We start from the raw sequence: 17,431 nt of genomic DNA, 5'->3' as shown, positions 1-17,431 counted from the left end.
TGCATTCTACCTCTAGGTTGATGATTACCTCAGTGTATCCAGTCCATACCTCTCTGGAACAGTGTTGTGCGTACCTTGGCATTATGACTCCATATACGTAACTATTAATTATGACTCTGTCTCTCTAGCTGTAATATGTACTATAGGCCTTTTGAAATTGTATTCAGCAGCCTTGAAACAATATGTACAACTATGCTTCAAAGTAAGAAGTTTGTATCTAGTTTATGTCTTTTGATACATTTTTATACCTGAAGTTCTGTCAGGAAGCTTTGCCTGACTTTTCATTCTTTGATTCACAGTTGATAGCGTATTACTCTTTCTCGTCCTGTCTTAACTCTATTTCCATTTAAGTTTGCTTGTCTCTCATATCTTTCTATCTATGTTTGCTTTTCTCACATATTTTCCTACGGCTGGGAACCTGTGTTGACACTTCATAAAACACACCACTGGAAGCATTATTTTTCAATCTATATCTTTATTTATTTTTTATATAAGAAATTTTTTATACTTTTTTCTTTATTTGTTGAAACAACAGACGTAGTAAAACTTGGCTTATAACCCCAGTTTAATAGCGCTATTAATTGCAGGGTTCATTCCCCTCCTCCAGCCTTATAAGCACCACCTCATTTGTGAATGCCGTGGTTCAGTGACAGAAGCGCTCCACATGAAATAGATATAGTCCACCTGGGTTTCAATAGCCTAACACGGGTAACGGAACTCTGATCTGGGGGTTTCATGTGTGTCACGGTAATAAACTTTGATCCACTACGACCCCCTATCTTATGAGTGTTCCCAACGGAAGAAGGTAATCTCCTGCAACGGAGTACATGATTATAAATACAGCATTTCCACTTACAACAGAGTGGTAAGATCGTGAACCTTACTATACCCGGGCGGGTGGACTTGATATCCTTACTGAACACGAGTTAGTTAATGAACGGACTGACGGCGAGTGGGGCGGTCACCATGGTAACCCGGCTCAGAACTACATTTCAGGTGCGATACCGATCGGGGGAGTCTTCCTTCTGATCCCCAACCCCTGTGTGCATAGCGTTTTGATGCTACTACCTACTACGAACCCCTTGGTATGAAGTTATGGGCGCATGAAGGTAATAGACAGCGCGATGTGGTAACCATGCCAACGCGCTTTACAGTGTACGGTATTTTCAGAGGTCTATATACTCCTTTCTGCCCTAATAATAGTTCCTTGTGCTAAAGATATCAGCTATTTGGAATTTAACCTTGCGACTTCCATTTTACTGTAACTTGATCCTTAACCATACCCAATGCCCACAGTGTGTGAGTTATAGTTCAACAGTATGGGATAGCCTTCTGCATCGAAGAATAATTTCTTTACACTCACCTGCTTCTTTCTCGATCTTTGACTTGTTGCTCTAAACATTACTTGATGTTGACGCTATATTCATGAATTTTGTATATAAATGTAGATAACATGTTTGTTTATGTACCCAATTTCTGGTGATTGGTGATTGGTTTGACACATTGTGACGTCATGAACTACAGTTTGGCGCCAAACTGGGTTTAAGAGTGGGTTTGTAACTTTTTCTGTTCACTTTGAGAAAGGCTGTGGATACGGCCGAAACTTTAGTTTGACGTGTTTTCATCAATAAATACTTTTTGATCACATTAAGTCCTGTGAGTGCGGCATCTACTTTGGATTGTACTAACTTTAATATACTGCACCCAGGCATACTTGGACTTGGTTAAACGTGAGTGCCTACTTGTTTGCATTCTATATTATATATATATATATATATATATATATATTTTTAAAAAAAAAGTATAACTTTATGTAATTTCATCTGGAAAACATTTTTTTTTTTATCTACATTGTTGTTGGTATGTATAGGATAACCAGGGAAACTGCCGCTTCTGTTGAATTACACTTTTCTGTAAGGGGCTGTTTTTGTAGGATGCTGGGAGGTCTCAGTATTGCTTGTTTTTTTTTAAATCTGTTTTATTTTATTTTTTTTTATTTATGCTTAAAAATGGATAGAGGTTTAAGGCTGATACACAGATTGATAGATAAATATACAACATTACATGTTTGTTTTATATTTACTGAAGTGGCATGCAAACATTTAGAATTGAGGACAAATACAACAGCTGTAAATGGGAGGGGAATTAGCTGAAGGTTGAAAATAGTTTTGTCATCATGCTTGTTACATTTCACTTAAATGTGCTAATGAAATGTGTTTAAAGGGGTTTAAATTACATAATATAGCTTGTGTTTGATTATATGAGGGAAACCGTTTTTTATATTGCATGCTTTGTAAGGTCTCCCAAGACATTGAGTAATTGGGGTAAAAGCTAGAAACCTTGAGACTGACAATCTGGAGCACAGTTCTTTTTCAAAGAAATTGAGAGAACCAGGAAATTTATATATGGAAGCTCAAAACTGACTAAATTTTTAGTAGCAGCTATTTGCACTCCAAACAGCCATGCATTGAGAACAGCAACAGTAAAAAATTGCCTTCTCTGCCTGACCCCACTTCCCATTCATTTGAAAAATGTATTAGGTTGCCTATAGCATAATCTGGTACAGCTGTGAAAACATGCCAAAGATTTCCCTGTAATAGGCATTGCATTACAGGGAAGCCCTTTTGCATAGTGCATTCTTCATGCACAGGTGCAGCCTTTGGGACACAAAGCAGCATCTTGCAGTCCAGCACTATCTTAATAAGTTCACTTGCCTTTGTGTAAGGTCCTCTCTTGGAGCTGAAGTCAGTTAAATACTAGTGAAAGAAGATATCTATTATGCTCTCCATGTACCGAAAAAGGTTTAGCGTGGTTAACCTACTCATCAGACCTAGTCTGAATTGAATTGTACCTAAATACTTTCTCAATATGAAATAAAGATATTTAGAAAGTTTGGCATTCCAATATAAGTAATAAGTGCTAGACTCTGGTTGTGTCCTCAGAATGTGATAGATGTTGGCAGAACATTTTGGAATGAAAATTTCCATAAGCGATTTGTGTGAATTGCACTGTGCATTCATGTTTACCTATTGGTAGAAAAAGTGACTTTCAATTAACATACTCTTGGCAGTATTAATTTAACTTTCAAGAACTTGTATCTACTTTAGTGATATAGTGTGTATATTAACATTGTGTACTATGTGTTCATATATTAGCACCGCTTCTAAGTGCATTAGTCCATACTGCAAAAGTCTATAAGTCAGCAAAAAGAAAGTCCCAAACTGGCAACTGCATAATATATGCATGCTATCGGTCAGTAGCTCAGGGTAGGTGTTATGCACAAATTCCAATTGAAAGGTTTTTAATTGCAATCTAACTGTAATTTAATTGCACGCAACTTTAATATTGCAGGTCAATCGATTAACTTTTTGATACCAGTGGACTCTGCAATGGAATAATGGACATCAGGGTAACATATATACACATGGACTAAAGTAAAAATATCCACATTTGGCCTCATTTACTAGCACTAGGCAAAATTGCATTACCCCATAGCTAGCAATTAGCTTTGATCAGCCTTAAGCTGGCCATACACGTGGCGATCTGACGATGTTTCGTGCGACCATCGGTCGAACGAAACATCGTCAGATGTGCCACACACCATTCAGGGCTGAATCGGCAGGTAAGGAGGTAGAAACAATAGGATTTCTACCTCCTTCTGCCGATTCAGCTCTGAAGGGAGATTTTGATCAGGCGCCTTCTATGGCGCCTGATCAAAATTTTCCAACTGGTCCGATATCAGCAGCTTCCTGCGATATCGGTCGACTCGCCGACATACCATACACGCACAGAATATCGTACGAAACGAGGTTTCGTACGATATTATCAGTGCGTGTATGGCCACCTTTAGGTAGCATACTGAAAGCAAATGTCTATTTACAGTAGAGAACAGATATGTTGGGTACAGTATAATAGGTTTGTTCTTATACAGGTAGATAAACTGGAGTCAAATGCTGTTCATGGCTCTATACAGGACCTACAGAATGAAAACCTCTTTATTTAAAATAGGACATCTGTAGCCAAGTAGTTGTAATATTTGGAAGGGTTCTTTAAAGTGATAGAAATTTTCATTAAAAAAAAAAAAAGGCCAGTGGTGTTAATGGTCCTTTAAATGTGTATACATTTGAATATAGGTCATGGCCAATACTTCTATGAACATTCTATCCTTATGTTCTCTTTTATGCAGATCAATCCAATGTTTGAACTAGCAGACACACAAACCTTTGATCCTCCAATTATAGATGTCGGCGCCAACTTTCCTTACTGTAGACAGGTAAATAAAGATTATTGTGGTAATGCTAATATCTATAAACATAATGCCTAGAAAGTGCCTAGGTTTTTGGCAAACAGGCTTTAATTTTATTCTTAGTGGTTTTCTCTGGGGAAAAATGACAATGAACACTGAGATTGTCTTACTGAGCCCTTCTAAGAGGGATAGTAACAAGACAAAACCTTTGGCGTGCCCTGTAATGCTTATCACTGGGGGCAGGAACAACTAACTGTAAATGGATCCCAAAGGCCTGTAGCACATTCGACTTCTTCATTTTAGGAGCAGTCAAAGCACCCCTCTCTGCCCCGCTACTAATGTTATAAATTTAGAAGTGCCTTGGTTGATGCACAGAGCAGGGACAAGGTGGACCTTTGCACCAAAAAGCTTACTTAATTTTCCCAATCCCTGGGTTTTCTTATAGCTGATACAGAAATATTCAAGAACTCGATAAAAGAACTAACCATGGGTGTCCCGATATGGTGAAGCAGCGTGGATTATTTAGGAGAGTGCGCAGCAGTGACGTGTAGGTTGAAAATATTTTATCTGCACCTAGCTGTAACCCACAGTAACCTAACCTGCACCTGACCCAACCCACTGGGGCAGGGCGAGTATATAAACAACCACCACTTCATCACTTGTGGGGCTTTGCACAGTGCAGAGATGTCCCTTGAAGTGGTTGGATGGCAGCGAATTTGCCCCATGACTTGCTCCAGGGGGTAATTGGTCAACCCAAGCCCACAGGTCCCATCAGCCCAACCTCTATAGGGCATATATAGAAGGATGACAGAACGATTTTGACAGGTCATACTTTGATCATGTCAGCTTGCAGAAGATCTGTCCATTGTGAAATTTTCATCTGCTTATGCGCTATGTGTGGGGATGTATAGGCAACTAAGAATAAAAAGGAGCCAAAACTCCATTTAACTTTTTGTAGTTCCAATGACTGTGGCTCGTGGTTGAATCAATGGAGCGAAGGGAGTGTAGCAAAGTGCGTGTAGAGCCAGAAGTAAAACATTTTTGCCAAAAACTTCAGTTCTATTATAATTCTTTTTAATTTTTTTTCTATTGTCCTAATGTAAAATCACTGCCGTATCATCATTTGTTTGTGTGGGATTTTTCAGTTTATTTTGGTTGTATCCCCTTTTTTTATTTATTTATTTTGCATTGTTTTGCTGCTTTTCGCTGTTAGAATCAGCTGTTTCCTCCATGTCCCTTTTCCTGCTCAGCTTAGGCGCCATCTAATTCCTCTTACTGTTATGCAGACAGGTCCCCCAGCTGGAATGCTGTATTATTTTCCTGTTGCAGGGTACACAAACAATCCTGCTAAAAAAAAAGCAATATAAATTCTCCTTATATTCGTATTTTCCCTATGTATATATGGGTCAAAATACAGAAATAAGGGGAGACAGATGCTCGGTCTTTAATAATTTCTCCTTTTATTCTGAATCATTTGAACCCACAGAAATGATATATTGATTATGTGACTAGCTGCATTAGATAGCACTTGTGCTGAGATTAGGGTTCCCCAATTTCATATTTCATAAATTGACTTAGTATTTTGACATGATACACAGGCTGATAAAAGCCCCCAACATGGCTTCTCCTTACTTAGGGGGCAGAGTATGGCCTGTGTTGTGTGGGGCAACCTTGCCATGCAGGCAGATCTGTTTGTGTTTGGCCAGCTTTAGGCTAGCAGCCCAACCTTCACCCAACTACATGGTTAGCACTGATGCTTTGCAGCGCTATGGAGTAATGTTTGATTCCAATCATGGTACTGTCTGCAAAGAGCTTTCACATTCTCCTCTCATTTTCTCTGGGTAATCCACTTTCCGCCTATGCTCCAAAGGTATGCAGGCAGGTTTATTGGTTCCTGATTTTTAAGTGAGTCAGGGGACACAGACTGTAAGTTTCGCTCATTCATGGACTGATAATTCAGTGTAGTCTCTGTAGCGCAGTGGAATACATTGGCGTTGTATAAATACAGTGGAACCCTGATTCTACATTTTTCCAGGATTGATGCCATTTTTTGTGGCCCCATACAAGTGTGCTGCATTTTTTCTCAGACTTTATGCTTTTGACAATGTCCCCTGGAAAACATAAAACTGGGAATCCACTATAACTTTATTCTGAAATTGCAAAGCCCACAACTAGTACTTAATGCACCTGAAAAAGAGCTGCTTTTAAAATTATTATAAAGAAATAAAAGAGAAATATCCAGAAAGCTCAAAATTAAGGGAAGGTCTTCTCTCATCTAATTAATTTTTTTTTTTTTAGCAAATTTAGTTTTTTACTTTTTCGCTTTAATAATAACTTTGTGCTTGATTCTAACTAAGATGCATGAATCTATATTGGTGGCAAAACAATCCTATTGGGTTGAATATGTAAATGTTTCTTGCATTAAGGTATGGTTTCCTAAAAAATCCTTTTAGCTCCATTTTAATCATTTAGACAGTGAAGTTTAGAGGGTAAATACTTAAAAGGCAAACGTACCCCCCATATTCCATTGCTGTGCCATGCATTATAGTGGGCAATGGCTTTGTAGACACTAGCTATAGCATCATCCTATGTTTGCTAAATGGCAGATTGTTAGCAGCATTATGCACCCTGTGTTGCTTCCTGCCCCAGACAAATCAAAGGTATTCCCTAGGAAACTGGTACAGGACCCCTTATCTGGAAACCCCTTATCCAGAAAGTTCAAAATTACAGAAAAAACATTTCCCATAGACTCTATTATTCTGATTTTTAAAAATGATTTCCTTTTTTTCTGTAATCATAAAACAGATATAATTAATCCTTATGGGAGGCGAAACAATCCTATGTTTAAATGATTTTTAGCAGACTTAAGTTATGGAGGTCCAAATATGGAAAGATCCCTTATCCGGAAAACCCCAGGTCCCTAGCATTCTGGATAACAGGTCCCATACCTGTATTGGCAAAGTTTCAAAAAGGTACAGAATTCTTGGTAACAGATTCATCTTTATTGCTACTATTTTGCCAAACCATGAAAGTTTATGTTATGCCAGTTCTTCCTGTAGGTGTTTCCATAGTGAGACAAAATTACAGTTATGTGATTCATAGCTAGTAACTAGATAAATGCCCAAATTTTTTAGCCAGTTATAATTAAAGTGAAGTTTGAGTAATTTTTGTTGTGAGTCTGTCATGTAGTGGGAGTGCCTCCATCTTGGTGTTATTGATTTTGTATCCTGATAATTGCCTTTATTACTTGGTGCAAATAGGGAAGAGCTAATCAAGGTGGTGTGATTGTCAAAGGGACATCATCAGTAAAATACTTTCTTACACAAAGTATCTCACAGACATAGTCCTTTTTTCTTGGTATGGAAAGACCGTACATTACTGCTACTGTGCTAAACGAATATTTCACTATGTGTAAGGCTAAGCATATGCTGCTGTAACAATGTCATTGTGTTGTAATGGCTGTAGTTTATAATGTAAGAGCAGACAATGAAAACTGCTTACTGGCATTCACTTCACTGAAATATATTTATAATGGAAATTTCCAGGGACAAAAATTTCTTGGTAATTCAAAACCACAGACTGTCCATAGAAATTAGGGCTACAAACTATGTGCTATATTAGGTTGAATAGGGGTTGCTGTGTTGTGTCAAGCAAAATATACTTGATTTGCTTTTTGTAAAGGCCCTTTATCCTTCATAAGAACAGATGTGCAGTGACTACTGACTTGCACCTGTCTTTCTTTATATTTTTGTCTGTGGTTATGTATATTGTGACAGCTGGCAACCATTTGCGGAAGTGGGTATTACTAAAGCGATGGGGAAATTCAGCACATGGTAAGCAAACCAAAAGTGGATGTGTCTCCCCAATCTACTGAAGCAGAAACCACAGTTAAGCGAAACAAACAACATTTTGGGGTGGAACATGCCTGTCTTACTTAGATTGCTAGCACCACCCCATAATATGTCATTTACCCAGGTTAATGCTTCAAAGGGTAACTCCTCTTTATTGTTACAGCCTTATAAATGTCCTTTTCCTGGGCCCATCCACCCCCTTGTGACGCAATGAAAAGCTTCAAAAATGTTAACTGAAATGAAGGACACAAGGCATAGATTCTCAGCCCAACTGTCTCTCATATACACTTTGGGGATGATATTGTAAAAGGCAGAAAGTTTGCTACTGGTCTAGGAACCAATGGGCAACAAGTATGAAATGGTCACCTGTTTATTATTTATTTATAAAGCCCCAACATATTGCACAGCACAGTACAATCATACATAATGATTACATACAACATGTACAGTAACTGAAATTGGATCTAACAAGGGTTGTTCATTTATTGGAAAAAAAAAACAACTTTTGGTTGGTTAGATTTATAGAACAGGACAAATTGGCATTGCATTACCCCATATATTGCGAATTATTGCTACCCTGTTGGCTGTAAGAAATCAATGGCAAGAATCCAGATTTAATGCTCTAGTGATGGAAAGGGGCATTAGTGATGGAAAGGGGCATCTGTGATGACATACATACAGGACAACTCCAGCCTGTAGTTATCTGTATGTAAACCCAAGGGTATCATTATACCGAATGAAAGACAATAAAATTCTACTTTCTTTTATACATTCATTATACACGTAAGTGGTTTTACAGTTATTTGTAAATGGAATTGCCACTGCAAGCAGTGTTTTGTCTCTCTTTGCCCTGCTAGTTTTATCCCTTAAAACAATGAAGCAGCAGTCAACTTCATAGACAGGGTCTGTGAAGCAGCTGGTTGCTGCCACATTGTGACCTCAGAACCACCAGTGCAGAGAATAAGCCATTGTATTTAGAAGTTGAAAATGTGTAATTAACGTGTATTGGTAAATCTGTTTAGAATTAGTTTTATTTGTTATAAAATATATTTTTGGTTTAAATACCCTTTAAAGAAACAAGAACTAAGACAGCACTTTTTTTTTTTACATCAAGAGAATTGCAGACTTTGTGTATTCTTATCACATACACCGGACATGAAAGGGTGGCAAGGCAAGTATACAGCAGCTCGTGATTCCATTAAAGTCAGAATCTGCTAAATGGGGATGCTATTGAGTAAAATGTATCTTTCAGGTGCGCATTACTGCGGCAAGGCAATGTAAGAGGATCCCACTTCCGCCAGGCTTATATTAATAGCAGCAGCGATGGGGTTGGGTTACTTACAGTTATTCTCCACTAGTTATCTCCTGCCCAAAATAATTCTGTTCAAAGTGCCATTGCGCCTGTCATCAGAAGCAAAATCCTTCTCTCATAGGAAACTGTCATGTTAAGGCTGGTGTTTGGGAGATTAATTTGGAGGGTGTATTTCTGCAACGTTATAGGCCTGGCACAGTTTCAATCCCAGAAGCATTTGACAACCTGCTGTAGTAATATAATAATCCTGCTCTGTATCCTCTCTACAAATGAAATATTACATAATGTGGAAAAGCTTTGTGTGCATCTCTCATAAAATGCTAAGGATCCTCAGACTTACGCTTCCTGTTTGTTTACCAAGGATTATAGGAACACTGAACACTTTATTGAATATTTTTCTGTAATAAAAAAAAAAACAAAAAGATGCCTTTGTTGACAGATGTGACTGGTGTGCCTTTATCTGCTTCCTGCCTACAGATGACTGCCATAAGGTTTTACAGTCATTTGGGAACAGGATGTGTAACAAAGCAATTAAGGGCATTCTCAGTGCAAATAAGTGGGGTCGTTACCTTTGCCTTTGTGACACCCATTCTAGTGCAGACCCTTCTGGCTACATACAGCTTTAATTCATTTTCATTAATTACTCTTATTTTGCATTCCATAACAAGAGTACAACTATTGCTCTTATGTTTTATTTTCATTGTTGCTTGTTTGAGTTATTGCTTTATTGTACAACTGAGCATGAGCACAACAAACAGAATCATATCATTCCCTGTTGCTACAGCCTGCATTTGTTGTGGCTGCAAACAAACAACAGACCTAGATCTGAGTGGGGCATTTAATAGTGGAGATGTTTGTCAGATAGTTCTAGTCACTGCCTTGCTGAACCCTCTGTACCCAGTAATTGCAGGGTCTGCTTACTCCATAAAAGGGCAAGCTGCCTAACTTTTATATCTCCTTCTCTGCAGTTCTTTTTATAGCTCTATTATATTACACAGCATTTTACAGAGATTGTTTTTCATCCTCATCAGACTTTGCTATAATGCTTATGGTCTAAGGTCCCTATCACATTCACACACAATATGATCAATTTATCAAGAGTAAATTGACCCTACTAGACCAGGAGGAAAGCCACGCTGTCACGAGGAGAATAGACTGACCTGTTTAAATCTTGTTTTAACAATTCACTGTATTAAATTGTAAAAACTAAACAAACTACAATTTGGGGTATATTTGTTAACATTGGAGACTGGTGATGTTGCCCATAGCAACCAATCGGCATTTGTTTAGAAAACAAAAAGCACAAAAAAAACCTGGTGGTTGCGACAACATCACTACTCTGAAGCAGTTTTTGTGCGAGTCTGAGACATTATGGCAGTTGCAACTTTTAGGACTAAACATCCCTTCAGTGGAGCTATTCCTTTGTACATTAAAGAATTTTAGTTTAGAGAATAACATCATGCCAGTATAGCCAAGACTATGCACTTTCTCAGCAAAGTAGGAATACTGATTCAAAACTGAAAAAGGGGGAAAGATAAGTTGAGCTTAAGACTTTTCATGCAGAAAAGTTTATATCCATTCCCACATTCATTCTGTTTTATAATGTGAGAGCCTTTCTAATGAAATCCCCCTCTTCCTCTCCTGCATCCATCTGGTATGCTATGTGGGATCTAGGCCACTTGATGTTTAATCTTATTAGCATTAGCAGTACTGTAAAAGCAGCCGAGAAACACTGAAAGCTTTAGCAACACAGTCTGCTAACCTAGTTTTGTGTAAAAAGGTCTTTAAATGTTGTTGGATCAGCAGACAAACTGGCATGCATGCCTCCTCCAGCGATTTATTAAAGAATAAGTAAACCCTTTTTTTTTTTTTTTTTTAAATCTTTACAGCCCCCAGAATTACATATTACAGCCAGTTTAACTCCGCCCCTTTTGCTTTTTGAGCCCTCTTTCTTTCTCGGACTATGATGATCTCAAAGGTGCATGCCTGATTGATTTTAATTGAAGCAGAGGCGATGATCATGCCCAGTAGGCACCTCTTTGAGGTCTTTATAGTCTGAGGGAGAAGGAGGGCTCAGAAAGCAAGTTAAAGAAAGTCAGCAAAAGAGCTGTGGTTCGGCTGCTTGCAACAGAGAAACAAAATATATCTGCAGGCAGGGAGAAAGGTATGCTGATTTTAAAATACAAGGCTTACTTATCCTTTAAGGAACAGGTAAAATCCTTAAAGGACATGTAAACCCCACACACACAAATCAGTGAGCAGCCTCTTTGAAATCTTTCAATACCTGCCACTCTGGTTGTCCAGAGGTTAATAGTAAGGCTGCAACAAAAGCGAATGGCACTCAGAGCTGCAAGCAAGGGAACAAGCCCTTAAAATATTTATTGCGAAAGTGCAACGTTTCGGGGCAAAATAATCCCTTTATCAAGCATACAAACCGGTGAAAGCATAAAGAATTTATACATATTCAGTAGCCACATCCCCCAAGTTAATTGGTAATTTGAATAAATACTTCAACCACAGTTGTGTTAAATTACAATAAAACAGCATAAACTAAAACACAGCATAAAGCAAAATGCATCAAATAAAGTGGATTTTAAACATAGTATATCAAACAAAAGTGCATTCATATAACAAATAAAGTGCAACATATACATAGTATATCAAACACAGTATACCAAAGATTAAGGGGCTGATTTACTACTCCACGAATCCGAATGGGAAAAATTTGCTCGAAAAAGTCGCAAAATACCGATCATTACGAAAAAAACGCATTTGGATGCTTTTCGTACGTTCGTGGATTGGTAAATGTGCCCCTAAGTGTGCAAGAAGGTGAACCATTTTCATCCCTGTTCCAAGTCCAGTCACATAACTGAGTAAGAACAATGTATCGCAGAAAAAAAGTCCACAGGGTACTAAAAACATAAAGTGATACTTGTCAATTTAAAATGTTACAAAATAAGCCCTAGTTAGAAACAATACTAATTACTTGCAAAAATCAAACCAGCACAGTTCAAAAGAACAAGATATCTTACCCTAACATGAGGGGAAAGGGTATCTATCCCTGGCGTGCATTCAGAAGATTATTTATCTGTAATGAAAACATAAATGTATAAACAAGTTATATCTATAAAAAAACAGGACATGTTAAATTCATCATTTAGCCCTTTTGGATGGCGAGATTGTAAAAGCCAACACTCTCTTTGAGATAATAGCTTCTTCTTTTCCTGGCCCTGTTTTATATTTATTTTTTCTAAAATCTGCCACCTAACTTGTGCCACCTGATGGCCATGTGTAAAAAAATGTTTGGCAAGTAAAGTCTCCCTTTTCTTTTCAGTCTCCTTACTCTTCCCATTTTTCAAAACTTTTAGGGGGATTGAGGTTGGGGTTGGTAATTCCGTATAGTGGATTTATGTTCATTGAGCCTTAACTTAATAGGCCTGGTAGTCTGACCAACATAAGCCAACCCGCATGGGCATTTGACACAGTATATGATTTCCTTACTATCACAGGTAAAGAAGCCACTCAATTCGTGTCTAGTGCGGGTGTGTAACAGCAGAGCCAGAAATAATGCCATTACAATTCCTACACGGAAAGGTGCCTTTAGTTTAGTAGCACCCAACACACAAATCAGTGAGCAGCCTCTTTGAAATCTTTCAATACCTGCCACTCTGGTTGTCCAGAGGTTAATAGTAAGGCTGCAACATTCCCTTAATCACTTGGATTTCCTTCTCCTCCTGTAACCCACTCAGCCCCTCCCTTGGGAATTTGCTTTGATTCCTGGCTTGTGGGCATGCTCAGTTGTTCTAAGCTCAGATTACTAAACACGCCCCCAGTCTAGCAGCCAGTGAAGTGATGGCATTTCTGGTTCCCATAGAAACTTTTTTTGGTATTTTTGTGCAATTTGCAATTTTTTTTTTCTCCCAACCTACTCTCCTGAGCTCAGCTTTACCATTACAGTGCTCAAACAAAGCAGAACTTTTATCAGAGACAGTTGTGCCTGTGTGAGCCTGTATTCTTGGTGAAATGTATGCTGAATAAGGGTCTGTGTGTGTATGCTGTTTGCAGATTTAAATGTAACTGATTATATATCAGAGGAACAATGGCCACTGGGTGAAAGCTGCTAATTGCTTTAGGAAAATGTGATTGTGCTGGCAAACGGAGGGGATATATGCAGTACAAATGATGCCATTTGGGTGGGGGAGACGTGCCGAACTGATATACATTGTAGGCAAATGGAGGCTTTAAATGTCCTTTAAAAGGTACATTGCCAACATAGATTGTAAGCTATGTGGGACAGAGACCACTTTATTGTATCTCTTAGCACATGACACTTAATATCTGTAATTGTGTATATTAATTGCAGTGATTGCCCATCTGTATGTAAGAATCTACATTCTTGCTTATACAGAATGCAAGGCTGAATTCTGTTATACTGGTCATGCATTGTATGGTATTTAATATACAGGTCATGTATCTTTTCTCTAGTCTACTCTAAACAAGCAAAACCAGAAGAATTCCATGTTGTGCTTCTAAACTATTCTCAACAATGTACCACAGTTGGCAGAAGTGGCCAGTAGATGGCGCTGTTGTTTGTTTCCTTATATTAACAGTGTCAAATGTGCTAATATCTTCAAACCTAGAAAAAAAGTTATGTAAATTACAAAGGTGCAATTTTCCATTATCTTGATTTTAGAGTTTGATTCACTATTCATAAAGTTTCCTTGCTGTTTAATCAGAGCAATAGGAGATACTGCAATGAGTGCCAATTTAGATGTATCATTATGATTTGAAGCTGCCTTACTTCCTCTTGTTGTGCGTTTTCGGCCCAAAATCGTTGAAAAGCTATTTGTGCCATGAGCCTTAGTGTAGTTCATCAACAGTATTTTTATTCTGAGAAACATCTCTAGGAATCACATGTTTGCACCATGCATAATGTGGGTCAGCGGTTTAGTGACTGATTTTGTTCTATATTTATCTGTTTTTGTCGGCCAGGATTCGACAAACTCAGAAATCGTATCCAGTCCTATGGAGAAGTAATGGGGCATACATATGTCTGAACAGAAAAATTCAGCTTTTAAACCTGTTGCATAATCACATGCTTGTGCCGAACAGTACCTCATTTATACTGTTCATTCACTCCTGCTCCACGGTGTTACAATAATCTCCCTGAGAACAAGCAGAAATAAAATGTGTACTGCTGACCCTGAGCTGTAGATTTATTTGCTGATGACTTGATATCCTTTTGCCTTAGGGAGTTAATCCAATTACAACATCCGCAGGAATGCTCTTGTGAAATAATAGCCCCAGCCAGGTGCCATAAATCTCCATGAATCGTATCCATAAGTGTTCCGCTGCCCAAATGTAGCCATCCTCAGGTACTTCCTCGGCTGACTAAACAGCATAGCTTAGGGCTTGCATTCACTATGTACAAATGACAATGTGGCACAGTTTGCAACACGGGACAAAATAACTCCTTATGAGGTTTACACAGGTGCACTAATGAACAAAAGTCACTCAAGAAGAAAGGGATGTTTCTAATGTTATGTATACATAGCCTTCTCTCGGTGCTAAAACTAACATTATTTTCTGAGACTGCTTACAAAAACATATTGGCACAACATTTTGGAGACAACATTTTTGTTCATACAAATTAGTTGGTGATACCATTTCATCCACGTAGGAGCAACAAGGTGTTTATTTTTGTTATAAAATGTGTTAACATTTAAAGACAGTGGGGCTCGTTTATCAAGACTGGGCACATTTGCCTGTGGGCAGTAGCCCATAGAAAGCAATCAGTGATTGACTTTTTACAGCCAGCTGCAGGTAGAAAAGTTATTGCAACAATTTGATGCCATGGGTTACTGCCCCACAGGCAAAATTGGCCAGTGTTGACAAATTACCCCCACTGTGTGATATTATTTAAAGTAGGATGTGTTTGGTAAAACATTTTCTAGTTAACCAAAGCCCCTATATTGCTTTATGACTGTCATTGTAGATATATTCCTAGGAGCAGAGCCACTGTCCTACAAGACAATTTCCAAATATCCAGTAACATGCGCTGCTGTTCAGAATGTCTGTGCCAATGTGAAGATTTAACCTGATGAGATTGTAATTGGATAGAAATATACAATATATTTATAACATATATGAACCTCTAATGTGAAGGAATAGAACACAATAAAAACTTGTGTACATGTTTTATGGTCTTATAGTAAAAGACCAAATTATGTGATGACTGTATCCATGTAATTCACATCCTTAGGGCCTAGTTTGCCATTTTTTGAAGCAATTCCTTTTGAATTGACATGTTATACAATATTTTATTTTCTTTACTTGACTATAGCCACATATTTATGCTGCATGGTTCTTGATATAGTATCTTGGAGAATTCAATTATTGGTGCAGGGACACATTTTGCTGCAGCAGCCAATATGTTTATTACATAGTTATCTCTTTTGTAGTAGACCTAACCTATTACTTTTGCTTCTTGGGGGGAATTTTTATGTTCTGTCACACTACTTTGACTAACTGTCTAGTTTATGAAAAGGTTGTGATCTGACACTGGATCTCATGCCAAAGGCTACAGCTGAAATCCCAGTGGACACCCTCTTTAGCTTGAGATCCGGTGTCGGAGACAGCAAACTTAACCTCTATGTCATCTGTTGCTTAAAGTGATCTGAAAAGTTGTTTGCTCAGTTGTGCCTAGTAAAAGGAAATGCAAATACAGGACAGGCTGTTCAGAGAGAATATAAAACTATGGGCAAACTCAGCATGTCTGTGCCAATGTAGTGTTTATTTTGCCAAAGATGTAAACCAATTGTGTCTTTGTTCACTCTAGCTGTCCATATGTTTTACTCATTTTTATCCTTTATTTGTATAGGGCTGACATGCTGGGCAGTGCATTACTGAGATTTGTCAGCAATTCCTGCCCCAGTCGCACTTACAGTACACACTGATGAATTTTACCAGGAGCCAGTAAACCTTCCTATGGAAATGAACACCCCCCCCCCCCCGTTTTGACATGAGCTTTTAGTTTCAGTTGAGTTATGTAGAAAAGCTGCATAGCCACTATTTGAACTGCCAGATATAAACATAAATGTATTTGTTTTTACACAAACATACCTGATTCCACAGAAACCATCAACCATTCGTTCCTTACCCCTGCCCCCCCTTAAACTCACTTGTCTTGTCAAAACCCACACTCGCCATGTTTCAGAAGTGATGAATTTTGGGATTTAAAGCCCCACTGGTTTTCAAAGAATATGTCCACCATGGGAAGCAGAGAGGCTTCATGTGATGGAATCCATCACTTCACAATCAAACAAGGTGAGGGAGGGGTTGCATTACTCTGTAAGCCAAAGGGATGTTGGGAAAAATTTGGTCAGCGTAACATGGTTTCCTTTCAATCTGTGGAATCGGTATGCTTGTGTAAAAAAAAAAAAAATCATAATTGTCTCTAGAAAGTAAAAAAACAGTTATACATTTCTACATTAACCCAATTAAATCCGCTCATATCAAAAGTTATATTTTCCCTTTATTAACAGGTTCTACATAGCATCAGTCAATCTGTATTTATTTCAATGTCACAGTGTATAGCATGGCCAGCATTTCCAGCTCTTGTAGCTGATACTGGAATTTGCAGTTTATCAACACTAGAGGGCCAGAAGGCACATGTTACACCATGGGGCATTCATGTCAAGTCCATAAAGGTGCTCAGGCCTATACTGAACTACAGGGGCTGCTGTAAGATACAATAGCCAGTCACTATTTATTGGGCTTGTGTGGGGCTGTATGGGTTTCTGTGTACTTGAAATGCCAAGGCCTACAGTATTTTGAATCACAGTCTGAACCTGAGGGTGCTTTAGGGCAATATACTACAAATGTCTATGCAACTTAATGCAAAATCTGAGTTTTTTTACTTGGACAATTTTGTGGAGAATTGATGTCTTTCCTTTGCAAAGGATGAGCAGTCCATTATGTGTATTTTGCTGTGCGTTTCGTGGACTAGCAATGCATTTGTCA

The 17,431-nt window shown here is 38.3% G+C and overlaps 1 protein-coding gene across 7 annotated transcripts in view; it reads left to right on the top strand.

The window, feature by feature from the left end:
* poc1b (POC1 centriolar protein B) overlaps positions 1–17,431 on the top strand; it is a 45,419-nt gene that overhangs the window by 13,155 nt on the left and 14,833 nt on the right. For 4 of the 7 annotated variants that reach the window (XM_012958844.2, XM_018092032.2, XM_012958840.3 and 1 more), the window contains exon 10: positions 4,187–4,273. The exons of 1 other annotated variant lie outside the window; for it this stretch is intronic. In XM_012958844.2, the coding sequence (XP_012814298.1) occupies positions 4,187–4,273 (87 nt within the window). Of the gene's footprint in view, positions 1–4,186; positions 4,274–4,691; positions 6,293–9,211; positions 9,323–17,431 lie in introns of those variants that run through there. 2 more of the 7 variants (XM_012958842.3, XM_031897835.1) reach the window with 2 other exon arrangements.

The sequence above is a fragment of the Xenopus tropicalis genome, chromosome 3 (genome assembly GCF_000004195.4).
Source record: "Xenopus tropicalis strain Nigerian chromosome 3, UCB_Xtro_10.0, whole genome shotgun sequence".
In the NCBI taxonomy this organism is placed as follows: domain Eukaryota; kingdom Metazoa; phylum Chordata; class Amphibia; order Anura; family Pipidae; genus Xenopus; species Xenopus tropicalis.
The sequence above is the reverse complement of the archived record's forward strand: the minus strand, read 5'-3'. Positions and strand labels throughout refer to the sequence as shown.